The following is a 27,915-nucleotide window of genomic DNA, read 5'->3' as shown; positions in this document are numbered from 1 at the left end:
TTGACTTCTATAGCACCGTCTAGCGAATACTCAGCTTTAAAGCGCTATCACTTTAACAGAGGTTGTTTATTGCAGATATAACGTCCAGCTACGTAAGACTTAACTTTTCAATCAATATTTTTTATATATATTACAAAAAAAGCATTATTAAATGAGGGGTATTATACTCAAGATTTTTTATTTAAGCGACAATTTGGAAGTTTTTGATTTTCAAGTCGACAATTTAATTGTATTGAGTTAACATATTCTATGTTAATGAATTGGTGGAACAGAGCAAATGCTAAGTTTCCTGCCGGTTCTTTTTGATATAATCTACATTCTGAACCGGTAGACGCTTTAGCTTTAGTATTGTGTTTAGTTAGATTTTGATAACTTACTCCATCTTCTTAAAAATTACAAACAGCTACCATTAAATAAAACAATAAACATGTTTCAAATACGATATTGCTATTAACTGTAGCCGACTGTTGATGTATATCGAATGAAGTTGCTGCAAGCATTTAAAATTCAAATGACACTTTCAGCATCTGTTCATCGATACAATGATCTTACTTTTATTGAGTAAAATAACCGAGATACAGAACATTAAGCTACAGACATAGAAAACAACGTTCATTGAAGAGCTGAAGTAATCACCGAAGTAATTGTTAATACTACCCTCGCTTAAAAACCGAGCGAAAACATCTTTTCCGCCGTAATTAAGACATTAACGGGAACGGGTAATTTGGCGCCGAGTTCAGACAGCGATGACCGTCACGAGGCGCAAGGGGCGCTAATTGAAACTATCAGCCGGTTAAGAAATTGATGAATTGCGGACAAACGATATAATTACCTGTAAAAACGTGCACAATTTGAAAATATGGAAAAATAGGCAAAATAGGCTTGGTGAAGCATGTCATCGGAAGTTTGCCACCAGCTATTCAAATTTTAAACAGCAATATTTTCTAATGCTGTAGGTTGGTTTGAAAATGAAATATTAGGCTATGGTACGGTTACCATTGGAACTAGGAAGCCTGTCATCAGTATCAATTGCTTACATTTCGTGGTGGGCGGCGCAATAATGGTGTTAGTGGTGGTTTAAATTTCTTACAGTGACAGCTTTATATTGCCGAAAGCAAATACCTAAAGTATAAAGGTAAATCTTGACTACATTATAATAAGAGATAAAATAGGGTATTTAACAATGAATAAAAATGAAACCCATTTGGACGTATGTTATAACGATCGTGCCTACAATTGAACTTTAAAATTAAATAAAAAAAATATTGAACAGTTAAATGTTAAGAAGATATGAGTACAAAACAAGCTACTCCGAACAGTGCCAACAATACTTACAATGGCCGTCTCGCACCGTTGCTAGTTAATCTTTGCAATAGCGTTGCAAAATGACACGTTTTCCCATCAAAAACATTCGTAACCCTTTATTAACTACCAGATTAGCTACAACCGCATCATTTGACAAAAGTCCCAACCGCGAAATGCGTTCCGATTAAGCTTTTTGGCAATGGGATAAAATCTAAATTGGCTTGAAATTTTTCACTTTTGACGTTGTCCCAAGGAAGCAATTAGGTCACGTCCAGAGTAAAATGATCCCTCCGATCACGTTTTGGCCCTATTGACAATTTCTATGAGATGGGGTCCCGTAGTTCTCGTAATGCTGGTGTTGGTTTGACATATGTTCGTCTTTCGTATAGGGGATTGAGTGACATAAGCCCCTTGGGTTCATTATAGGCCCTTACCCTTCCAGGCAATTCTATTTGCGAACTTCACATTTCACTTAATAAAGGGCGATATTATTTAGTTCCGCTTTTTGTATGTCAAATGGTTTGAAGGATATTCGAAATTAATATATATTGTACTGCGCTAAGTTTATTAACACTGAATTTCAACAGTCAATTATTATTACTAACAATTATTAAATCGAACAAAAAATGTAAGTACGAAACTTCCATTGAAATATGATGGCCATATATTTTGTTTACAAATCTGTGATATTATTTATATTATAAAAAGAAACTTACCTGAACTCTGACTTCAGGCAAGTTGACTTTCATCGCGAGTTCCTCCCGCGAGTATACGTCTGGGTAGTGGCTCTTTTCGAAAGCTCGCTCCAGCTCATGCAGCTGGTAGGTGGTAAACGTCGTGCGGTTCCTGCGATGTTTCTTTTTATCCGCTGCGGAACCTGGGCGAGGCGCGTCGTCGTCACTCGCTGACTTATCATCTACCGGTGCTTGGAAACCATCATTGCTATTGCACGAACCTTCACCTGGAAAGATGAATTAAGTTGAAAATTATGCATAATTAAATTTCTTGGGGATATTTTAAATATATTTTGTTTAAATAAATGCTATTTCTTATGTATTTAAGTACTTTAATTATTTTCACAAAACAATTGCATCGTACAAAATGCAGCGTTTATCTATCTATGCATTCTCAGTCAGTCAACTTTTTATATCACAATAGACACAAATGCTTAAAACAATAAATTATATATTTAGTTGTTGTGATTGAACGCGTTAGCTGGGACTATCAGTACTAATAAAAAGTCAGTTTATTGATGACGGTTACGGTAACTAATCCGGACGCTGTAGGCAGGTATTACCTATATTATGTATTGAATAGACAAAGTACTGATATAATGTATTATTAACGCGTCTACGACTACCACACATGGTTTAGTAACCGCTAATATATACAAATTAGGCATTATATTTATATACATATACATATATAAATATTATTGCATTCCTAAAGGTAAAAAAAAAACAGCCTGTAAATTTCTCACAGCTGGGCTAAGCCCTCCTCTGCCGTTTAGGAGAAGGTTTGGAGCCCATACTTTTGAATTGGATACACAAGATGCAGAATTTCATTGACATTAAACTCATGCAGTTGCTTGAACTCGCAATCCTCAGCAATAGGTGAACAAGTTTTGCGGAAAATATATATATAATGTATGCAAATGCGACTTTAAAACTAATAAAGAATTGTTCTGTACAATAAATATGTTTATAATTAAGACAATGATCACAGTTCCTCGTATCTTTGTTGACACTAAAAGGCTCTAGGTAAACGTAATTAGTATCAAAGATTGTAACTGTGATTTTAATTATGTTACTTAGTAAATTTTCGTTTCAAGTTCTCGGTATAATTTACTCGTCGAATCGGTGGTAGCTTAACGTTGATTTTAATCTACTAGCATGACGATTCAAGATAAGTTATTGGAGGTTATTCGAATAAAGTATTTATTCATATATAAATCAAATCAATTTTATTCAAGTAAACTTCAGAATGAAGCGTTTGTGAATCGTCGATATTTAAATACTACCACCGCTTCGGAAAGCAGCCTCCAGCGAGAAGAAACGGCAAGAAACTCGCATAGTTGTTCTTTTCAAATAAACAGATTTACAGTGTTGTTTTTTTACAATAATTAGTGTCCTGTGATAGAACCCCAGCCTAAATCCAGGCGTTTTTTTTTCTTAAAAGTATTCTTTATTTCTTCTTAAAGTAGGAGTTACAAGTTTATTCTTATTTCTTGTATTAATAAATTTTTTGTATATTCTTCTGTATAAACATTATATTATCATAAATATATTGTGAAGCAGCCGTTAACAGAAGTTAATACACCTATTTCTTACAATTTTTCGCGTGAGGATGTCCTAGGGCTAATGTTAGTGAAAATGGTAAAAGGTTACTATCGCCTGTAGACATGGCCCTGTTAGAAATATTAACCATCTCTTACATCGCCAATGCCTTAACAACCTAGGAATTGAAAAACTAAGATGTTCGTGGCTGTAGTTGCACTGGCTCACTCATCTTAAAAACCGATAAACTATATAATAATAATACTAAGATTTATTGTTTTGGTCGTATAATATGTGATGAGTTGGTGATTACGCTTTACCGAGTGAAGTATACTTTGATTTTGATCTGATATGTATATAAGTTAGACGTGTTGATTGTTACGGCGAGATGTTCATTGTAATGCTATATAACATATATATTTTTAATACGATTTGGTAAATTAACAACACTACATTTGTGTTATTCCAAAAAAAAATTCAATACGCATCGAGATATAAACATATTCAAAATAAAGGTTACGAGAGAATTCAAGACAAATAATCTATTATTAAGTTGGAGCAATAAAAGTCTCAGGGAGAAATGTTTGATTATAGTGTTCCAGCTGTTGTCAGTGAATGGTCTGCAATTAAGGGCGCACTATAAATCAAACAGCGCAATTGTTTGCGTATGTTAATCTAGATGCTAATGTATCTTCAACGATAATGCAATTATATTCAAATTTAGACTATTTGTGTTTCATACGCGATGTTAGAATCTGATATATAATTGTGTGTGTTGGTCGTATACTTAATGCTTTGATTGAACTTAATGTTTTATTCAAATTTCTTTGTACAAGCCTTACAGTACTGGTTGGAAAATTGTAAACTAACACCGGTTAGAAAAACGAACTGCTTACATCCAAGATGAATGTGATGATGTTTTATCTTTTCTTTAAAAACTCATTATAATTATTATCAATGTAAAAGAGATACGCTCGATTTAATTCTGAGTTATTGTCGATAAAATGTCTAATTATAATATGTTTTGACACAGTACCTTTTAATTTTTATATAACAATATAACTTACTCCTACAGTTCTGTCCGTTTGTCTGTTTTGCTTTCCTGACCAAACTACTGAAACTGAATTCGATGAAATTTGCTATGAAGCAAGTTGGTATTCCAAGCAAGAAATAGGCTAATTCTTAATACCGACGACTTGAAAATCAACCCCTGAAATGCAAGCGATGCCGCGGGCGACGACTAGTTGTATATAACATGAAATATTAGTTTTGAATGAAAAACCTTTGACTCACAGAATACCTATCGATATCATACAAATATATTGTCGAGAAAAACTCGATGCTTCCAATAATTCCTTGATAAATAAACTCAGTGAAACTCACTGAAAATGAAATTGTCAAGGTGACGGAACCAGATACCCTGGAATAACCAGCATTGGATTGCGATTGGGTGGTGATTGATCGATTGATTGATTGATCAAAACTCGTCATCATCATCATAATCAGTCTGTATTACAGTATTAGTCCACTGCTGGACATAGGCCTCCCGCAAGGCGCGCCACTGAGACAAAACTGAAATAGTTTAAGTAATATTTGAAATATTTCATAATTTTTTAAGCTCGTCAGTTTTGCATAGCACGGGGATGGCAGGTTTTAGTACAGGTACTAACATTATTACAGTATTTAAGATTCTATTTAATAGCAAGCAATGTAAAACAACCTCGCCATTAGTGCCGCCGCCTACCCGCTACAAGTATAAAACAATATCATGATTGAGCGAGAGTGTACCCTGTGTTTAAAACGTAATGTATTCGTTAGTTATCTGTTATGACCAGTGTTTTGGCATCATAACTGCAGCACTCGTAACGCAAACACCGCGGCCGCTAGTTACGACTGCAGGCGGACATCAATTATTTACACAACTCGTAACTGTTTGCATGATGCGATAGCGTTCCGTCAGCGGTTTCCCATTTCATTACAATTTTCCCAGTCGTTGTAAATGTTGGTTTTACTTGTCGAATATTTGTGTAAAAAATTGAATACAATCAATTTGTTAATTTACGTCAAGGTACGGAACTCTTTCCATGGTTTCTCAAAGTTTTACTTTTATTACACGTTTTCAGGATTCATGTAAATATTAGAATAGTGAGACTAACAGCGCATCGAATCCAAATGATGAATTTCACTAATTATAGATAACTTAGGTTACAAGTAATAGATGTCCCCTTAGACAACGGTCTCGATTCCTCGTGGCTTGGAGCTTATCCCGTCACACTGCTTGCAGCGTGGTTGAATAGTGGCCGGTAGATAGTTTACATGTTGCTGAACCTCAGGAAACATGGCGTTACATGTGATATTTAACCCTACGTGATAATAGTTCAATACCATCAATATTAAAATCTTAATCCAATATTAATTTTGCTTTTGCTTATTGATTGTTGATAAAATAAAAACATATATTAAATAATATCTCAGTAAATTTATTTTTCTAATAATCATGAATCTTTTTTTAATAATCTGTAGCTAATTATTCCAGTCAAGTTTTATTTGTGTTATAAATTATAAGTCTAAGTTAAACGTAAGTAAGAGTACTTAATTAACATACTCGTACGTTTCAAAATGTTAAAATATTAATACAATTCAACAAGTTGATCGAATTATCTCACTCGAAACAGGATTAAATAAACATTTTAATTCAATAAAAAGAAATTGACATCGCATGTCACTTGCAACACAGATTAGGCAAAACGAAATCTCAGTGACACAGTTGAAGCGTTTCAGATTGAGCGATCAAACGTCAAAACACAAATATATTGGACTCCCTCACTCGTAACCGAACATCTCTAGTTGGAGCGAGACAGGTATATTAGATTACTCAAGATTACGACACCTATAGAAAACAAATAAAAACATTATGGGCAACGCATTAAGATGTTTTACACTTATCGCGATACGATCGCTCGTCTCCTTTTTGTAATAATTATCGATAATCTGGTAACACTCGCGGCATCACCGCCATAATGGGCTCTTGTTTTTTTTCTCTGGCAACCCTAATCATGTGTCAGATTTGCCCTGTTGCTACATATTAAAGCTCTTCGGCATTAATGATTTTACAAATGGGTTCGTTATTTAATTTCTTTTTATTGGCACGACTTGAGACAAGTATGAAAATTAAGAATCATAACTCGTAAATACAATTAATGTGGCGCCCACGCTGGCTCTTTGAGTGAATTACAATTAGAGTGGCGCTAGTTCTGTAACATGTTCAATTTTTATATACTACTACTCATATAATACGACTAATTTATGCTCGCGGCCTCGCCTGCGTATTTTTAAGATTATTACGACTTTCTCATTTCAGGACATGGTCTGATTGCTACATCTCCGGCTCTCGCCATCGAAAAGAGTAAATACATAGCTTTTTTTTAAATCGGCATAAGCTTTTAAGCAGTTTCATCAAAATCAGTCGGTAGTTTTTACCAGATTTTCACGCGATGTTTTCCTTAATCGTCAGAGAATCATAACCCCAAATTTAGTATATGAAAACTCATTGGTGAACACAATCTCTAATTTTTGTTAAATAAGAGGGCATAATGTTAAAATCGATTGTTAAGATCAAATATTATTTAATAACCTGACTCCTTATTCTAGAAAGTTATTTTTAAGATCGAGTCACACGACGAGCACACAAAGCAACAACAAACAAATAACACGAATCGTAGCGCATAATTGCACCCGCACCGCCATTTTGCGCTCACATCGGAATAATCTAAAGCTTCATTAGTACTCGATTTGCGGTCCACAATCGATTCGGGCGCGATTACGTTGCGATTCGATTATCACGCCGACCACCGCTCATCCCGGCGGTAATGGCTCTGTGCTATACTTGAATGTGTTGCTGCAGCTGAGTCGCAGTATTGTGCGTGATTGCTAGATATGAATTAATTTATTTCAAATATATATATATATGTACATGAAAACCCGACTTTGCTCGCGCAAAATAAATACAACCATACAAATATAAATATACTAAATATGGCCGCCCGTTGCACTTCATGTTATTGAATTTCATGGGTTTTATGTCGAAATATCTCGATTATACGAATTTTGCTTAATAAGTTATCGACTAAAAAAAATATTTTTAACGATCTAAAATTGAGGATAGTTTTCGATCGGGTCTATCGTAAACTTGTATAAAATTATTAATATAGATAAACCATTATATATTCGATATATTTTAATATAATTTTAAAATTGAAGCTGAGATGGTATAAACATATTTACTATCATAGTTTTTATTTGCTTTGTATTAAGAAAACTTTTAAATGTTTATTTGTCTGTTCGCTTTACTTTAAATTACTACCGATTTTAAATTAAACTGAAACTATGAATTTAATAACAATGTAATGTACGTAGATATTTTATTTTGTATATTTTTAGAATTAAACGCGCTCATTTAAGCAGATATGAAAACGGTTAGTTGTCGGTTAGTTTTTTTTCATTAATTTCTGTTGAAACAGAATAAAGTATTTTACAATATTCGAAATTTAAAAAAAATACTACAAACCAATCCACTAACGGAATTGGAGCAACGTGTTGGAAAATCTTAAAAGAAGGTTTGGTTTTATTTTTATTGTCACAACAAACATTATACTTAACTAACTAAACCTGCGACGCTGTTCGCTTGGAATTCAGTTCTTGATGGAAATTCTTCAAGTACTTGTATACAATTCCTTGTCCAGATTAAAGTGAAAATGTAGCATATGCCGTTCTCGGCGTTTTGCTTGCTTCGCGTCAACTTTCATCAAAGTGTTTTCAGAGGTTTCGCCATGAGAGCGCGACAGAAAGACAGAGTTATGATCACATTTATATTAATACAGAAGTACAGAAAAATGCATAGAGTTGAAAATTATTGATATTATTTATATTTATAGAATGGTGACGTTAATATAAATAGATACGGCAAGTTCTTGCTCCTATATATTATTTTATCAAAAACCTTCGTTCCAATGTTACGATGTTCAAGATCTTACATAATATAGAAATATTCAACGGACATTCCGATATAATATCCAGTCGCGTCCCGTTGTTATAGTTTCATTAAAACAATGTCCCACTATAGTAACATAAGTTGAATTCAACTAATTTCACTTCCATAATTTCTAAATAAATATCAAAGGAAAACGCTAATTAATACTAATTCGGTCAAACTGCTGTAATATTTAACAAGCTCAGTTAGTTTTCGTCGCACGCGAAGCCTTAAATACTTGGAAGGGAACGCAAGTTCAACATTTATTATTATAACTATATTTTATCCACGACCTTGCTTGATTGTATCTCCTTATAGCGACCGAAATATCAAAAATAATTCTCGTGTGACATACGGAGCCATTGGATGACGAACTTTATGTTTTCTGCCTCTTGCTTGCGGATTTCTGTGCGGACTTCTTCCGTCAATTAAACGGCAAACATTTTACAACTAGTAAGGAATCGTTCTGTATTCTATTAAGCAGAATATTGATGTACATCTTGTAATAAAATATCGGCAAATGTTTTAATAAATTTTAAGTGTCATAAGAATAATGTTCTACAATCTATCTGTTTGTCTGTTCTATTGCTATATCTCGAAATCTAAAAAACTCGTTACGTGAGTCTATCGGTGCTTACGTCAGTGTTTATAACGTGGCTTGTATATTTACTTTTATAAGAATTTTCCAAACGCTCGGGACCTTTTTTAGATCTCCAACAAAGATAGGCGATAATACTAATTAATAATTTCACAGAAATTATACGAAATGGTGACCTTCAACGTCTCTAGGTACGTAACTTTTACGTAATTAAATGTTTGTATGTAAACAATATTTTTCTTTATTTCTTTGATTATTTTAACGTTATTTTAGTTTAGTTCGTTAGTTATTCTGTAAGGTATAGTTTAATGTAAGGTCACGTTGAAAGTTAGTCATTTAGCAATAAAGTCCGCTTCTGATATGAACGCTGATGTCCTCTTGATTGGATTTGAAACCCGCCATTTGCGCAGGACATATTATAGTGCACAAATATCTGTACAAACATATTACAACGGAACGGGAAATCCAACACGACCAGAAAAAGATCTGTGAAGGATTAACGGCTTTACGTGCTTTCCGAGGCAACTGCCAGAAGCTTTGGCACCTTTCAGATTTTTGTGTGAGCCACTACTAGACAATACCGAAACATTAACAAAACATTTACATACGTATTCTATAAAAAATATATATAAATCACCAATCACAAAACCAGGTTATATAACTAGTATCAATATTAATAAATTAGAGTTAATAATAGCAGGACATTTCGTTTTTGTAATTATATAAAACAGTACTTTCTTGTTTGTGTAACGTTATCTAATGATTTGTCTAAAAGTATTATTAAATTGAGCTCTAAGTTACATAACCACATAAACACCGGAAGTCTAACCAGTAGCGTCTCGTTCAATGAAAACGTCACGAGAAGTGCTTTGATTAATATTATCTGCGCTGATAAAAGGGTTATTTACGTCTTACACTTCGTATTAATAGATTTATCTCGACATGATCGCACTGTGATACGAAATTATCTTTAAACTTATCTATCGGGGTAAGTGGTGTGGCAAATAAAGATATTTTGTTTATTCGTAGGTGTTTTTTTTTAAATAGGTAGGCGAGCGCATGTTCCTAACCGATGCTAAGTCACCATAGTCCATAGACGTTGGAATAAATTTCAACGATTCCTTACAACGCCATTTGGCAAACAACCTTGGTAAATAACATGTTATGTCTTGTGCGTATACACTGGCTCACTCAACGTTTAAACTGGAACACAGCAACGCTAAGTATTGCTTCTTAGCGGTAAAATATACGACGAGCGGCCGGTACCTATCCAGAGGCCAAAAGCTTATAAAGCCCAAAGCCACCAAGTAAAGTATGTATGTAATATGTATCACTTCTTAACTAAGACCTCCGTTCTTTTGAAGTAGATCTTATACCTTATTCCACTACGTTGCTCTAATGTAGGGTGATGGATACCCATTAAATGTTTTATCCATAAAAATACAGACAGATAAACCGCGTCAATTATAATGCAAATAGATAATCCGCCTTCCGACCAGCTATTGGATACATTCAGACTAGACAGTAATTGATAGATAACTTGCTAAGCGTAGACCTCGTTTTTCTTGCTAAGCAACGTATTAAGGAACCAGTATTTAATATCTGGGAAGTTGTGAGCACTCGAATTAGGTTATTTAAGCACTCACTTAAGTTCAACTTGTGACACAAGGAACAACTAGGCTATATAATTTACAATAATGTTATAATAAATATTTCAAAATAAAATTCAGTGAGTATGAGATAATTGAACTGTCTTTTCGTTTCTTTTCGGTAGAATATATATTCGGATAACTAATGTAATCCGTTAATACAATAAATCAAAGGGTTTATATTATTAAGAGCTTAAATAATGCTTACGGTGCATGTAGTTAATGTTCGTTCATTTTAATGTTTCCTTCACTAATAATTATCTATTTCATTTTATTTAATTTAACAAGTTAGTACAACAAAAGTCATTTTTTTATTCTGTAGGTATAGAAGGGTAACACTTGCTTATTGATAGTCAAAAATCTACCACCGGCGAAAATTAAATGTCTTATTTCACAATTTTAGTTTTCATGAAATAACAATAAATTATTTTAGTTATGATGTTTCGAGTATGTAATATATATGTTATAAGTTTAGTTTAAACCTGCATGTGTCTAATTGAAAAGAAATTCTGCCACATGTGTATTCCACCAACCCGCATTGGAGCAGCGTGGTGGAATATGCTCCAAACTTTCTCCTCAAGGGAGAGGAGGCCCAGCAGTGGGAATTTTACAGACTGCTAATGTAAAAAAAAACAGTTTCAATAGAATTCCAATCGAAAGTAGGTACCTATTTATTTGCAAACGATGATCGCTTTTTAACAGCCAATAAGCCAATATAATGTAATTATTCTATATTTAATAAAGTTTTGGTTGTGATTTTTTGGTTTATTTTTACCTATATAAGATTTTTAATGAACATGGTTATTTTTATTTTATTTTATTGGTTATTTTGATATTTACCATGTTTTTTTTATTTTTATTTGGTGGAGCTCGATATTTCGACATTATCTACGAATTGTTCACGAAACTGATTTGGATAGCTCCTCATATAATACATTACTTAAGATCAACTTGACTAACTAGACAATTAGCACTTATTAACTATAAAAACATTAAAGCAACCACGAGATTGGCAACCATTATGTACTTCAATTACCATTACGTTAATAGTAAATTAAAAACATTTAAATCAACTCGATGGATAGCCGGATGCGTCAGTCAGTCGCTTCTAGTTTAGATAATCTTGCAACTTTTACCAAAGAACGCGAAATCGGATGGAAGTTGCATTGGTATTAATGCGTATGACCTTAATACTATCAAACCTAAAGCTTTGAATGTTGCCATTTTTATAAAAAAAATATAGTTTTGTGTTAAAATTAACACAATCCGTGGATACAAAAATGGTGCCGGGAAAACTGAGTAGTCGTTTTCGGGAAATAAAAGTACCTCTCGTGGTGTTATTCAGTTACAGGTGAGAATATAATTATTTTTCCATTATATTACTAGAACATATTTTTTTATGATATAGGTAAACGGACGAGCAGATGAGCCACCTGATGGTAAGTGGTCACCAACGCCTAAAGACAATGGCGCTGTTAGAAATATTACCCATTTCTTACATCGCCAATGCGCCACCAACCTTGGAAACTAAGATGTTATGTTGTGCCTGTAGTTATTCTGACTCACCCACTCTTCAAACCGAAACGCAACAATACCGAGTACTGCTATTAGGTGGTACAATATATAATGAGTGGGTGGTACATACCCAGATGGGCTTGCATAAAGCCGTACCACCAAGTATAATTAAAAGTTGTTTGAAATGCCACTTTTATGTAGATCTCTGTTCTGTGGTCTTACAATCGACAAAACAGTTCGACCAACTGACAGATCGACAGTGACTGCTTCGTGAAACACTCTGATTTCATTCTCTTATGAATCTTATTGAGTAATTCGAGGTAACTGCGTTACGCGAATGTGCAATTAAAACATTATTTAGAGTCGGTCATTTTTTATCGTAAAATTTTTAAAGATTAGATTTTCATTCCAGCTTGCGATATATATATATAAATTTTAGCGAACTGTTTCTTGTTTCATAGGATTAAATAATGGTGCCAATAAATTTAATTTTGTCGTTAATTGTAGCTGAGATGAAATAGATATGTACAATTGTATTTGCTAATTGCATTAATTTAATGTCGCCCTAATTGACAGATAGGTATGAAGCAATAACTTTATAGTATGCTAGCTGCCCGTCTTGGCTTCACAAAGGTACACGTTTTAGATTGAAGGACAAACGTCTTGTTTTATTTCTGGGAAAGTATAAATTCTTGGATTTTCTCCACTGTAACATGCATGCAGTTTTATACATATAAACCGTCCTCTTGAATCACTCAATTTATTGATGAAAACCGCCTTAAATTCCGTTGTGTAGTTTAAAGGATCGAAGCGTGCAGACGGCGCGGAGCGGCTGTTTTATACTATGTGGAGACACTCTTTACATTACACCAACTAATACTGGTTGAAGTCTTCCGTCTTAAATTGGCTAAGGAATATCGTACCATAAAGATAAACAGAGTGCATATAATAGTCACAAAATAAATATGACATTGCATTGGCATATAAATAAGGGAGTTTACCGGAAAATATAGGAATAATTTGAACCATAAACAAACACTAAGAAGCATATTTGAAGATGAAAAAACACGGAAGTTGTCGGAAACAACGCCAAGTTTAACATCCCTCGATAAATAACATACATGATTAATATTGGAATAAACAACAAACGAGATAATTATGTACTATATGGTAGGACTTTGTGCAAGCCCGTCTGGGAAGCTAAAATCACATTCTTCTACCGCCAATCAGTTATACTGAGTATTATTGTGTTTCGGTTGGATGGGTCAGCCAGAGTAACTACAGGCACAAGGGTCATAAAATCTTAGTTCCAAAAAGTTGGCGACGCCTTGGTCATGTAAGGGTGGGTAATATTTCTTTCAGTGCCAATTTCTATGGGTATGAGGATGGTGACTACGCACCATCAGATGGCTAGCCAACTCCCGTTGTTATAAAAAAAATGTACCTTAGTTACGAGATAAGTAGATTTACACCTAACGCCGATATATATCTTCACAAAAAGTGTCTAAGGTAAAGTCTTAAAGAGTTAAGATAACCTTTTATAACTTTGCCGATGTATAATATAATAGATATTACAATATCATATTTTATTTTAATTATTCAACGTATAAAACACATTGAGTTGCAATCTATTAGATATTTACTTATCTATAGGATTTATTTGGAACGTTAGGTCACACTCGGTTTTCAAAATACACACAAATGCTTCAGATATTCAAAAAGATAAATAGAATAATCATGTGTTGTTTTTTGTCTAGGAATCATTCTTACAACCCTACCTAGGTAGCTCAGTACCTACGTCAGCCTAGTCCGGGGAACGCCCCTAATGACATTATATCCACTCCCGCTTGACGAGGCTTGTACCTACCTACAACACACTCTGCGTCCCTTGCATTATAAGGGATAAAATACTAGTAGATTGAATAATAGTGTGATGGCAATAAAGATGCGCGCATTTACCAAAAAGTTGGGATGAACTTAAATTGGAAAGAGAACAAATTTGCTAGTTTAATATTTAGAACATACATAGTCAAATACAATTACTGTAATGAATATAATAATATACATTGCTTTCGTTACAAAATGTCCTTGTGGCAACTGCTAGACCTGATGGTAGTACCTAACCTCCGCTCGTGGATGCTTCCGCCTTCCTCCGATGCCGGTAACAGTTGGTTCTTGAATGTACACAGCAATACAATGTAGATATTAGTTTAACTGATAGATATAGTTAACTTGGTGATGGGATTGTTGTGTTCCGGTTTAAAGATGAGCCAATGAAAGGCATAACTTACTAGTTCGCAAGGTTGGTAGCACATTGGCGATTTAAGGGATGGTTAATATATTTTTTTACATAATGTATATAGGCGGGCGCGACTCACATGGCAGTCCAATTAAAAAAAAATAAAGAAGAAGCACCTACCTACCCAACTGGACTTCGCATCGCAGCCTTGATACGTACCGACATTATATGTATATTTTTTCTTAAAATATAAATAATTATATACTTATCTAAAAAATACTGTCTGACATACATTACAAGGCACAGTCTTAAGCGGTTGGTCTGACGGGATTTTATAATTGTGATTTCAATAAATCTTTGCTATGACAAAATTACTCTTTAATCTTTTTATACTAACAAGAGCTACGTAGATCATTTATTTCTTGAAGTCAAGTAAAAAAATACTAGAGAATAATTATTTTATCTATTTAAGTACATATTTTAATCCGTTGCATATAAATATATTAAATACACAAATAAAAATCAAACGTAAATAAATAATCATGTACACGTAACAATTGCAAATGTTTTTTGGCTTTTACGTTTAAAGCTTCCAGTCTTAATTTACTACGATACCTTTAAATAAATTCATTAAAAAACAATTATAGATTACTACAAATTAATTACAAATTAATCTCATAATTAAAACATAACATTAAATACTCTCAAAACGTTCACGGTTGTTCGTCAGTTTGTTGTTTAAAATATTTCGTAATTAATTATATTTAAATTATATGATATGAGAGAACTGATTTTGTTTTCTATTAGTTTATTAAGCTGTAACTATCAAACAGGCACTTTTAAATCTTAAAGTTGTATTTATCCCGACGGCGGCAAAGTAACCCTTCCGAAAACATAAGCTTTCGGAAAGTTTATTCGGGTACTTCAAGCGGTACGATGGAACAAAGTGTGTTTTATTTAATTAATATTATATGTGTTTTTATTAGGTATTATTTTTAATCATAAATATGTATAAGAGTACTTAAGTAACATACTTTGATATTCGAATCGGTAAATAGTAGCACCAAATTGTGAATACTAGGAGTTGGCTTCAAGCCTTTTTTACAACAAGCGACGCACAGTTTTACAAGCGATACGTTTGAATTATAATTAAGACGTCTATTTAAACTCACCCGCGCTTTCCACGGCGCCGGGCGACACAGGCACAGCATCACACTCGCGCTCCCTCTCCTCCCTTCTCTGCTCAAACTCACTCTGCACTCTCGCCTGCCTACTCCCGTTTAGTCCCAATATCGCATCAATCGTGTGCCGAGGACCCTGGTTGACATTGGGCACTTGGGTCAAGCCTAACCGCGTCTTCACAGCGTCGAAGCTCTGATTCAGATGCATCTGTTGCGCGTGGAAGAACATCCCCATACGATTCAAGGTCTCGAGGTTTTGCTGATGCTGCGACATCGTTATGGACTGGTCCGTGACGTTGATCGATGATGTGGAATTCGGGCTACTCATTTGTGATCGCGGGCTGTTAGTTTCGGAACGGTCCGGCGTTTGGGAGCCGTAATATCGATCATCCGATACGTCCATCTTGCTCAAGCGGACGAGCGTGACTGACTGCTCGGTCCGGTGCCGAGTCGGGGTTGCGAAAGGGGCGGAGCTTGGGGTGGGGGTGAAATTGCCCATTGAAAGTGCGAATTTTCGGGTCGCGAAGTGATTTTGTTTGGCAAGGCGCGAGGCACTATTAGCATTTTCCCCTCGGGAGTTCCTTACGGTATTGAGGCGTTCAATAGTGTTTTTCACATCTGATTGGGTCGATTGTGTGAAGTGTTAGCTGATCGTATTCTTAGAATCGTGTGACTTGTTACTGTTTTCTTTGCTATCTTCGAATTTAATAAAGTTTTTGTCTCGTGTATTTTTTATTATTTATTGTCATTCAATAAAAACAAAATAAAACACATTTCATTTTGTCTCTGTAGCGTTTAACAATTGGCTGTTAAATTATTTATATAAAACAAATATTAAGATGAACGATCGATAAACAATAGCACAATACGTTTAAAGCTTTAAAACCTTAACATACACAAACTTCAAAGGTGATTGATGTAATACAATTCAAATTAATCAGTCCAAGGCAATTACTCGTTCAATTGGTGGACGGAGTACAATCGCTCGAGCCAGAGCGAGCAAACAGTCGGGCATCTGTCTGTTAACACACGAATTTAACCAAATCGGTAAACCGGTAACCCAACAATAACAGCTTTTACGACTGACCGCTTCAATATATCTTTTACAAACCTTTCGTCGACTCCGTAAAATATACCGTAAATCAATGCGGCATAGTCTAAATTGAATGCTCGATAATAAAGTAATAACGTCATTATAATATTGGAAGTTTCACCGTCAATATTGCATCCGTCTCGTTTCTACAGATCCGTGTCTTGCTCGCTCTCATCTCAGTGTAGCGACGGTTGCTAGGGGGCGGGGCACGCGTGACGTCACCTCGTATCGACCAATCAGCAGGCGATTTTTTTTTCTTCGCGGGTCTTTTGTGGCACGTTTCTTTTGTTCGGGTGGCGTCGCGTTAGAGGGTTAACTTGGGGAATAACGAGTAGCTTAGACAAAACTACATTAGCTTTTGACCGGCTTTTTTAAAGTTAGCGCCATTAGCACCTTGTTATCTGAGGTTCTATTCTTGTGTCGACTTCTTTTGAATTCGTTCGTACGAGTTTGAATACTTAATTTAAATAAGTTATTTAAGAATAAGGACGTACGTATTTTTGTTTAATGAGTTCGTTCAATTGGATATATTATTTTGTATTACTAAATTGTTATTTTGTTACAAATTATTTGATTCGAAATTTTTGTATGAGCTAATAAAATATTATTATGTAAGTAACATCTTTTTTTTAATTATATACTTTTAATTCATAAAAAAACAAGTGTTTCATGGAACATTAAAAAACAAAAACAAAAATTATTGGAATAAAAGTCATATAAATAGTAGGAATTTGTTTTTAGCAAAACATTCAAAATCTTTAATTTCTTACATAATAATTTAACTGCTTGAGCAAGTAAGATTTTTTTTAGAGATAGTACTCACTTTTGCCGACAGACGACGGCATTGCAAGAATTATAAGCCAACACCTGCCAGGATCAGGAGTCGGATCTTAGTAGCATAGGCCTCGTGCCTGAAATTTTACTGGCTCACTCACCACACCAACTATTTTACTGTTTTCCGTGAGATAAAATATCTACGATTATATATGTCGGCGGAAAATCACGTAATTAAGAAATCCACGTGCCCGAAAATAATTATTTTAATTATTTTAATAATTGAAAACTGTTTGATTATTAAATTAGTAATATTTAGTGAATTTTAAGATGTTAAATTAGTCTGAAATATTTTACCGTCCATAAATACTTGTTACATTCAGTGAATAGTGCCCCCACCCAATTTTGTTATAAAAGGCCGAACGCCTGCCGGTATGTAGAGGCTTGTTCGAGCCGTCGGAGCGATCGGACCTCCTCAGTTTGGAATAAATCAGAGAAGAATATTTCCTGAGTTTAATTTCATACCTTCGAGGATGGATAGAAATCCAAACCCTGACATTCGTGACGTCAGCAATGCTGACGTCATGTTTTTTAAAAACAAGCCGGGCCAAGCGACTTCGTCGCATCAGAAGTGGGATCGTAACAAGCTCCGATCTCGGCCACATCCTCATCAGGCGCGGATCCACCTGTCACATCAGGATCAATACAAGACAAACCTTTTGCCAAGAGTCTACCGCTGGTGGGCGTTCCTGCAAAATTATGATTTTAAACTGGAATATCGCAGAGGTGACCGGCTTCAGCACTACTGATTTCTTTAGTAAAAATCACAACTACTTTGCTATAAATGCAATATCCACAGATTTGGAATAGTTGACGAAGGTCGTACAGCGAAGAGCTCAGGAACTCCGGCCAATATTGAATAACCTGGTTGACAGCAACTTGGTTGAAGGTTCCACCATGAAAGTTCGTGTGCTAAAGAAGTACATGCTAAGATCAGAGAACAGTATCTGGACAATAGCTAAGAACGGTTGGGAGAAGACACTACAAAATATCAAAGAGACTTATTGGTTGGATAAGATGTGTTTCATGATCCGAATATACGTCGATAACTGCGTCTTTTGTAGAACATCTTAAGGGACCTCAGGCGACAAACGAGCACAGTTTCATTCAATTGAAAAACCAACAGGAGCTTTTCAGCGCCAGGAATCAGCCGAGCAAATGCCCAAGTGAAATGAGTTATCTCTACACTCAAAAACGCTTTAATAATAATCAAGAATTATGAGACCGAACAGTGGGACAATGGACTCGACGAACTACAGTTGGCAACGAATTGCACATTGCATCGAGTAACTGGAGTTGCGCCGCTCACACTCATTACGCAAAGAAAACATTGCGTAGCGCTTGAGCTTCTTAACCTGGTCATCATCAATGATCAAACGGTCGACATTGAAGCGCTAACAACACAAGTTCAGCAACAAATGACTCAAAATATAACAGACAACGAAAATTAAGTATTTTCAGTATGAAGATTAAGAATCCACGTAATTAACCATTACTTGATCTGACTAATTCAGCGAGCCTTTCGAGATTTTCAGGTTTCAAAAAAAATGGCGAAAGTGAAGACGGTGGTCGGCAGAGGGCGTCTTCGACAGCCGCTCGTGATCAGCTTCGTCGTGCACCGCAGCCGGGCGACCAAGATACCTTGTCGACGGAAGAAGATGCTGAGATTCCTCAGTGCTGCCACAACTGATTCCGATCTAGTGGTCCACGACGACGAGCACTTATCATCGCATTAAAACTGTGAGGCAAAATTTACTTAGTTTACCTCTTAATATCTACGAAAGTGATACTCTGAGCTGGTAATGTGCTACCATTGCGCTATAAACCACGAAAATTCAATACCATTGAGATTCCTCATGCAGCCGTAAGTAGACACGTACACACCGGCTTTAGATTGGTACCTCTGAGCTGGTTATGTGTTTCCACTGGCCAATATCACGGATCCTTGATGTATCCACAGATAACCCTGAGATACCGTTGAAATGCCTGGTGAAACCATAACTAAATATGTACACAACATAATCTGGAGAGTGATACCTCTGAGCTAACCACCTGTTACCCTCGAGCTACCCACGGATCCTTGATGTATCCACAAAGAACCATGCGATACCGTTGGGAGGCCTTGTGGAGCCGTGTTAGACATATATACACCACAGATCTACCAGAATCTTTTACATTATTAAATGACCTAGACATTATGACAGTTATGAGTGGTACTCATAAAATCTGCCCACATTTATTACAAAACAGGTGCATGAGAGATTTATTTGTGTACTGCTTTTACAAAACTATTTCAAAGGTCAACATGTGTTGCTTACAGATACCTGCTTCAAAAATCATTTTCTTGATTCTCAGATTTAAAATCGCACAACGCAGGCAGTTGCAGAGCACGCAGTCAGTCACGCCTGTCAGAATGACCGTGTCGGCGGAAAATCACGTAATTAAGAAATCCACGTGCCCGAAAATAATTATTTTAATTATTTTAATAATTGAAAACTGTTTGATTATTAAATTAGTAATATTTAGTGAATTTTAAGATGTTAAATTAGTCTGAAATATTTTACCGTCCATAAATACTTGTTACATTCAGTGAATAGTGCCCCCACCCAATTTTGTTATAAAAGGCCGAACGCCTGCCGGTATGTAGAGGCTTGTTCGAGCTGTCGGAGCGATCGGACCTCCTCAGTTTGGAATAAATCAGAGAAGAATATTTCCTGAGTTTAATTTCATACCTTCGAGGATGGATAGAAATCCAAACCCTGACATTCGTGACGTCATCAATGCCGACGTCATGTTTTTTAAAAACAAGCCGGGCCAAGCGACTCCGCCATATATATATTAATTTCTTTACAATATTTACAAGTCTAAGGAATAATAGTTAATTTATTATTGCAATTGATGTAAATTCGTTTGAAGTTTAAATATGTTTATTTTAAAAGTAATTACATACTGCAGCGAAGTCGTTAAATATTCAGCACCAATCAGGGTAATGAAACGATGCACCATGATTGCTTAATGGACGCCTGAAAACACTGAAATAACGCAACAGAATCAATTACGAATATTATATAATTCATTTAATTATATCATTATTATAATATAAGACTAATCATTTTTATTATATCAATTATACGTGATAGCTTTTTATGAATAATATATAATTCATCTCTGCGTGAGTTTTGTATAGTTACTTAACTATACTAACTAGTCTAAATTTTTTTGTGTGCTGGAGTAGGTCGCTGGACGGTTTAGTTTTGACAAAATTTTAGCAAAATAATTCAAATACATAGTAGAAGTCGGGGCAAGCAGCTAGTTTATACTAACAATTAAAGAGATATTTAGGAAATTAAATTTTGCTTTTTTTTTTCATTTATGAATAAATGTATGAATTAAAATATTTTTTAAACAATTTACATACCTAATTGTAGACTGAAGTATCAGTAGACAAGGTTGGTTGATGATTGAGTACCCCCTTAGTTTAGTGGTTAGTTTATGTGGCGCAAGATTTGAGGGCCTGTGTTCAAAAACGATCCAATAAAACATTGAGTTTTTCGTTTAAGAAATTTGTAGTCGTGTAGCATGTTAAAGTATTACAATAACCCATATATTGAGGTAATAATTTTTGAATGGTTAATTCTTATCGATCGTCGGGAAACAGCATCTAGTGAGAAGAAACGGTAAGAAACTTGCGAAGTTTTTTGCTCTTATCAGATTGCTTTTGAATAACGAGAGTAAGGAATCAGAGAATTCACCTCGGCTTATTAACCGCCCAGGCCATCATTTTATCAGAAGATCCCGATCGACTGGTACTCCCTACTTTCAGCATAATTTTGGAAATTTTTACACTCAAAATTACCAGATCCCTGTACTCTTTGTTAGTTTAAAACTTCACAGCGATTTCAATCATATTTCATTACTTGATTGTATGTAAATAATTAACTAGCGCTCGCTCCCGGCTTTCCACTCGATTGGTTCACGCGAACCTTCGCTTGGTAATTATATTCAATTGAACTGTGGTCATTTAATTTCCCGACGAGCCGAGTTGAAGTTTTTTTTTCATTAATGTAATTGTTTGCGTCAATTAGGATTGCGTTGATTTCAAAAATATTGTATTTTTTTCAAAAATATATAGTCTGTGCCATTAGATAAAATAAATGTGAAAGTAACCGCGTATTACTGACCCACTACTGGGCAATGTCCTCTTTACCTTTTGAGCAGGAGGTTTAGATTCACTCCGCTACGCCCACGGGGGGCATTAGATACATGTGGCAGAATTTCTTTCGAGGTTTACGAGTTGCCTCACAAAATTTTCCCTCCAGCACTGGAAGAATTTTGCACATAAAATAAACACCCTCAGAGACACTTGCTCGCGTTTGAACGCGTTAACTTTGGTTAAGATGCTTGTATTCTAGCCACTGGACCATATCGGCTTAAATGCTGAAAGCATTCATTATTAATTAGCATATAACTAACATACTATCCCATATCATAGGTTTGCTCGGGTTATTTATATTTTTAATCGACGAGACAGACTACTAACGCAACTTTCTAACTAAGGCTGAGACTGACTGACATCGAAAAAAAACCTCTTTATTACATTGGGTTGGTCCCATAATTTCTGGTTCTAACGGCTTGAGGTGACTTAAAATATTTGAAAAAAAATCACTCCTCTCGTCATCATTCTTTAGAGCTAGGAAATTAGGAAATATATATATGGAAATGAATTCATGATTAAAAAAGTTGACTTTAGTATTTCTGATAAATTGGGTGATTTTTCAGTATTCGAATTTTGCAGATCATTTCTGCAGTATGTTTTAAATTCTTTCAAATGGGGACCTCATGTGTAAAAAAAGTATCATTTTGTTTCTTATGTAAAAAAATACATTTTAATAAATGATATAGAAAAATATTATAAAAAAAATATCATCACAATGGCCTTTAAAGTCATCTTCAACTAAAACAGCAAAGGTGTACTGATCTACCTTGGAAGTGATTTTATTTGGGCCTATAGGTTTGTCATACAATATAAATATATTTATTTTATTAACAATATTAGAAATTTTTTTTTATTTTTTTTTAAATATTTTAATAACTATCATTATTCATTGAAACGTTGTTTTAAATCGTTTCACCACAAGTAACGAGGTAGTCTAAGTGAATATACATAGTAAAGGCATACTTTCACTCAGGATGATCAGTTAGTAATATTGCTTTGACTAAATATTTGTCGTATCATATGCAAACACAGACTGAACCCACGAACATATTCAATATGCCAAAACACTACAGCTCTACTACTGATCAAAGTGTGGACGTTCGACGCAAATATTTTCAATTTGACTCCTTTGATTTGCAAATACACACTAACAATTGGACGAAAAAACGTAGTAATCGTATTTGAGTTTTTTGATATATTTGTGCAATGAATGAGTGGGTCGTCTACGCGTATTGGATGCAATACAAAAATACGCAACACAAAGGAAATTGCCGCCATAGGAGTTGCCATAATATTTGATCACTATTCGTCACAAATATGTTCTCTAATTAAATAACCTAACGTACCTAAAGTTCAGCGCATGTTATTGATGGGAAAGGACTTGAAATGTCTGAAACGAGTTTAGATAAATAACTGAAACTAGACAATGAAAACTTCAACCCTCTGATACTTTTGATAATTTAATTAATTTAGACAGTGATTTTTAAAAAAATTGGACTGGCTTGTTAGTTCTGGACACTGCCCCCTACATTACAAACAAACAAATTGTTCATCTTTATAATGTTAGTTTAAATTACAATGAAGTATATTATAATGATATTTTATGTATTATATATTTCGAAGATCCAAAACTTCCAAGCGAATTAATATGACTATTGTAACTCTCATTGAGTCACATATATTTTTGTATTTAAATTAAATGTTTTTCAAAAAATTACCAGTGCATACCTACAACTATAAAATCCATGAAATTTAGTATATACAAAAGCCCTCCGTCACTGTATTCGTTGCGTTTATTAAAATGGAATAATCAGATCAGATTTTTTCATATCCAAACATTATAAAGTTGTGCAAAATGCGACGTTGTTACTAAAAATAATGTGCGCGGTATTTAATCATCAAACATTACCCTTTAAGTTAAAATAATGAGTCGCTAATAGAGAATTGAACGTTAAATTAAACGAGTTTGCGTTCCAGATTGATTCCAATAAGTGGGGAAGGGGGACTAATCTACAACCACCATATAACATTTTGATTTTAGTGATGTGAGTATGATAACGGTCTGACGATGAAATTCATCAGAGAAAGGGTCGGCTGGCCTGGCTGGCTTTACTCCAATAACCGAATCTATGAGACTAAAGGTTTCTTAAAGAAATCTCTTGTAAGCGAGAAGACTAAAGTGACTATTCTTTTTTTTTGTTGTATTGTCAACTTTGCCGATAATTTATAAATAAGGCATATTATTCATCTCAAGATTATAAATATGATAAAACACGGAGCTCATACTTGTTGAGTTTCAGGCAGAATATATTATATCTAATTGTATTTAACTGACATAACTTTGTATTTCAAATATATAAAAAGAAATAACTACTGAATTTTTTGCCGGTTCGGTAGAGAATACATTCCGAAACGGTGGTTGCTTTACGTTTGATAGAGTTTTGTGAAATGGAAATTCAACGTGCTTGTAAAAACTACTTGATTAAAGTATTTTTTGATTTTGATTTTTCTCAATTTTTTATAAGGATTTTTTTTTATGATATGGTTAATATTTATTTTTAAAGAGGTATTAGCACGCCTGCTTAGTTTTAAAAAATATACCACGTTCTTTGCGCAGCACAAGATGAAGATGTATCGGAATGTAGTATGAACGTCAGATGTACTTCGATAACCTAAAGATACTCAAATATGACGAAGATAAAACAGACATCAGCAAATCCAGGCGAGCACTGCTGAATTATCAGATAGTATCTCGTGCGCTTGGTGATGGTTAAGTAAATCGTCGCGTAATGGATGCAATTCTGCCAGATAGGTCTTCACTTCACTTCAGCTCTTAACTTTCTCCGTAAGAGGAGATTGGATACCTTTGCACGGCAGCGAAACGCTTGCGGTCTTAAAAATCTATTTAATATCGATATCGATTATCGGCACGTTCTCAACCCTACTTACCTTTTAGCTGAAAGCACTGTAATTGTTGAATGAGGCAGCATTAAAGCGCCAATTAACCGACATTGATTGGTTTCAAGCCCCCTCTCCCCACCCCACCGCGTGGTCCCGGCTAATCCCGGGACAGAACGAAAAGTTTGCACCTCACTACGGATCAATTAGTGTTGCAATTCAGTTTAATCGCGTTAATTTATTTACTTAATACTAAAATGACGGGCGGAAACATAATTTGAAGAATGTTCATAAATATTTTAACCACTATACTTACATTTATCAATACAGTATTGAAATAGTATCGAAATATTGTAACATATCCATTGTGCATTACACTGGCTCACTCGTCTTCAAACTGCAATACAGCAGTCCTAAGTATCGCGGCTTGGTAGAAGAATATACGATGAGTGGGGAGTACCTACTGAGATGAGGCTGACATAAATCTCTTCCACCAGGTGGAGTGATCTAAGTGGTTATATTCAACGATGCGAAAAGCACATAATATATTAGTAGCTGATATAATTATTATGAAACTGATGAAGAAATGAAACAGTGCACAACTGCACCCACTGACAGTGACTGTATATATATCACTGTCTGGTAGTAGAAGAATTAATAAGTGGTACCACGGGTCCAAACAATGTAATGGTACTATATTTTTGTATATATAGCAGTAGGTATATAGCAAAGTATTTGATTTTATATTTTATGATTATTTATTTCTGCTTCATACTTATGCTTCGTGTAAGATGTCACAACCTTATAATTACATAAATAAGAATGTTGTTTAATTAACAAAATAAAAAATAAAGAGGTATTTACATAGATAAGTCAAAAAAATCCAACTTGCATCGCCTCTGGGCCGCTCTCAAGAATTCTAGCCGACTAAACAGTAGATCCTATAGGACCAATTGTGTGCGCCAGCACAGGTACACTCTGCTCCTGGTTCTCATAGTCCGATGACTTCGCAAAGACGAATAAAGTCTGACGCAGAACCAGCAGCTTTACTTCACATCTTTCCTGTGGCACGTGAGCGTTACACTTCTAACTTCCCAACCCTGGTTTATTACTAAGAGATAAAACGGCCCCTTAGACGACTATTGTCGTAAACGACTTCATTACTTGGGATTACTTGAGATGATTTAAAGAAAATTATTATGAAAAAATATGTTTGGTACTTATATTTAAAAAAAACAAATAAATTCACATAGAGTAAAATAAATTAAATCATGGAGTTAATAAACATTTTATTATTATAATAATAATTTTATTATTATAATAATAATTGTATTATTATAGTATACGCGACACGAATATAGTAAAGGTAAGCGCGGCGGTAGAGTGGAAGTATGATGACATAGGAGAACGTCATGACGGTTGACGTCACGGCATACAAGCCGGTCTTACTCCTAAGACACGCCAACAGATATTCCACCTTGGCGTCGAACAGGACCTCGGGTGCTGCAGCTTAATAAAGTAGCTATAGAGTCGACGCTTATGTATAAGTAAATTGTGGAAAATAATTACTCCTCACAATTTTTAGTTTCAAGGAGCAATAAGCTAACAGTAGGTACGAAACGCGTACAAACGTTTATATAATAGATAATAAGAATGGTAGGATATAAAAGAGGGTTAAATAAGCGGTTTACAGAGAGACAAACCGTTGAGTTAATTAATAGAGCGGTCCGGCCATTAATATAGGACTCCGCGGGGGCGCGCTGGAGACACCACGCGCTCTAGATTACCGGGACAGACAGACAGTAGATGGAGAATCTCATTTTATTTTAATAATAATTATTTTTACGCGATGCTCTTAAGGTACAGTATCCGATATTGGAATTAAATATTTAACTCACTTATTGACAGGTTAAATATACTATGAATGAATGTTAGCGAGGTTTTTCTTGTAAAAAAGTTTTAATGAATCTGCTCGAAGGTGAATAATTGATTCCTGAGGTATATTCATTATTATTGTAATATGCACTACTAAGGAAGTTTTATTGCCTATTCTACAACGTTGCTCCAATGTGAGAAGAACACGTGGAAGACTTTAATCTAAAATATGCCGGTTTCCTTAACCACTACGTCAGCAATTATATTAAGCAAGTGAAAACTGAGTGGTGATGGTTTTTGTGGTGGTGTTGGTTGGAATAACACTGCACTCTTCGATGTCACTTTACAAGTTATGAATGCTAAATATGAAAACACAATAACCCCGTCTGCACGCCATGCTCACCCTACACCACCTGTGCTTGTCAGGCTTTGATCGCAGAATTATCCTTTCTGCGTGAAGGTTCAAATGTCCCCCTCTCACCGCGCCACACCGCCCCGCCCCGCCGTGATTGTTGCGGGCCCATTAAACGATGATTACCACCTCAAAGAGTTTGAGTAATTGCTTGGAAAAATATTATCATGAAGCGTATAAAGAGAGGATAAATATGAAAGGAAATTAATAAACTAAAATTTTGCTCGGACGCTTCGAGATTGTTGACTTCGCTTGTTATATTATCAGAGTTGCGACTGGGAACACGTCTTGCACTCTGAATGTACAGTTGTTATATAAGTTTACAAGATACCTTACATTACAATTCTAAAATCTAATTGAATCTAAATTCTGTGAAAGACGATATGGTTAGAAATAATGTTACTTGTGAAATGACGTCCGATAGATAAGTATGGAAGAAGAAGACATGCTGCGCCGACCCCAAGTAAAATTGGGATAAGGGCAGAAGGATGATGATGATGAAATAACTGAATCTTTTCTAAGCTTAAAAAACTATAACCGACGGCAAAACTACGAAAAACTCTTGACCGGTAGACTTTTTGTGTATATTATACTAAGTGTCATGTCATCGGTAGAGACGTTGAAATGCTATTTATACAGAAAAAAAATAGAGTTTTCGGGAACAGCCATTCATTTTCACAGTGAATTCGATATATTTGTCGAATTTTTACTTTAATTGCTTGATTTATTATGTAAGTTTTATTTGGCATATTTATTTGCCATATTTAATGTCCTCGTCAAATCAATGACACGTGG

At 34.9% G+C, this 27,915-nt stretch overlaps 1 protein-coding gene and 1 long non-coding RNA gene across 2 annotated transcripts in view; both read right to left on the bottom strand.

Moving 5' to 3' along the window:
• LOC113403716 (retinal homeobox protein Rx1-like) overlaps positions 1-16,234 on the bottom strand; it is a 40,809-nt gene extending 24,575 nt beyond the window's left edge. The window contains exons 1-2 of the mRNA XM_064218693.1: positions 15,784-16,234; positions 2,022-2,266 (exon numbers count right to left, since the gene is read on the bottom strand). Coding sequence (XP_064074763.1) covers positions 2,022-2,266; positions 15,784-16,195 — 657 coding nt within the window. The 5' untranslated portion in view covers positions 16,196-16,234. The remainder of the gene's footprint in view (positions 1-2,021; positions 2,267-15,783) is intronic.
• A 3,314-nt stretch (positions 16,235-19,548) lies between these two features.
• LOC135193974 (uncharacterized) lies at positions 19,549-19,889 on the bottom strand. The gene is made up of 2 exons (XR_010309531.1): positions 19,757-19,889; positions 19,549-19,620 (listed from the first exon to the last, which is right to left on the bottom strand). It is a non-coding gene; the product is annotated as an uncharacterized LOC135193974 (long non-coding RNA).
• Positions 19,890-27,915: the final 8,026 nt, after the last annotated feature.

Source organism: Vanessa tameamea, chromosome 23, assembly GCF_037043105.1.
Source record: "Vanessa tameamea isolate UH-Manoa-2023 chromosome 23, ilVanTame1 primary haplotype, whole genome shotgun sequence".
NCBI lineage: Eukaryota > Metazoa > Arthropoda > Insecta > Lepidoptera > Nymphalidae > Vanessa > Vanessa tameamea.
The sequence above is the reverse complement of the archived record's forward strand: the minus strand, read 5'-3'. Positions and strand labels throughout refer to the sequence as shown.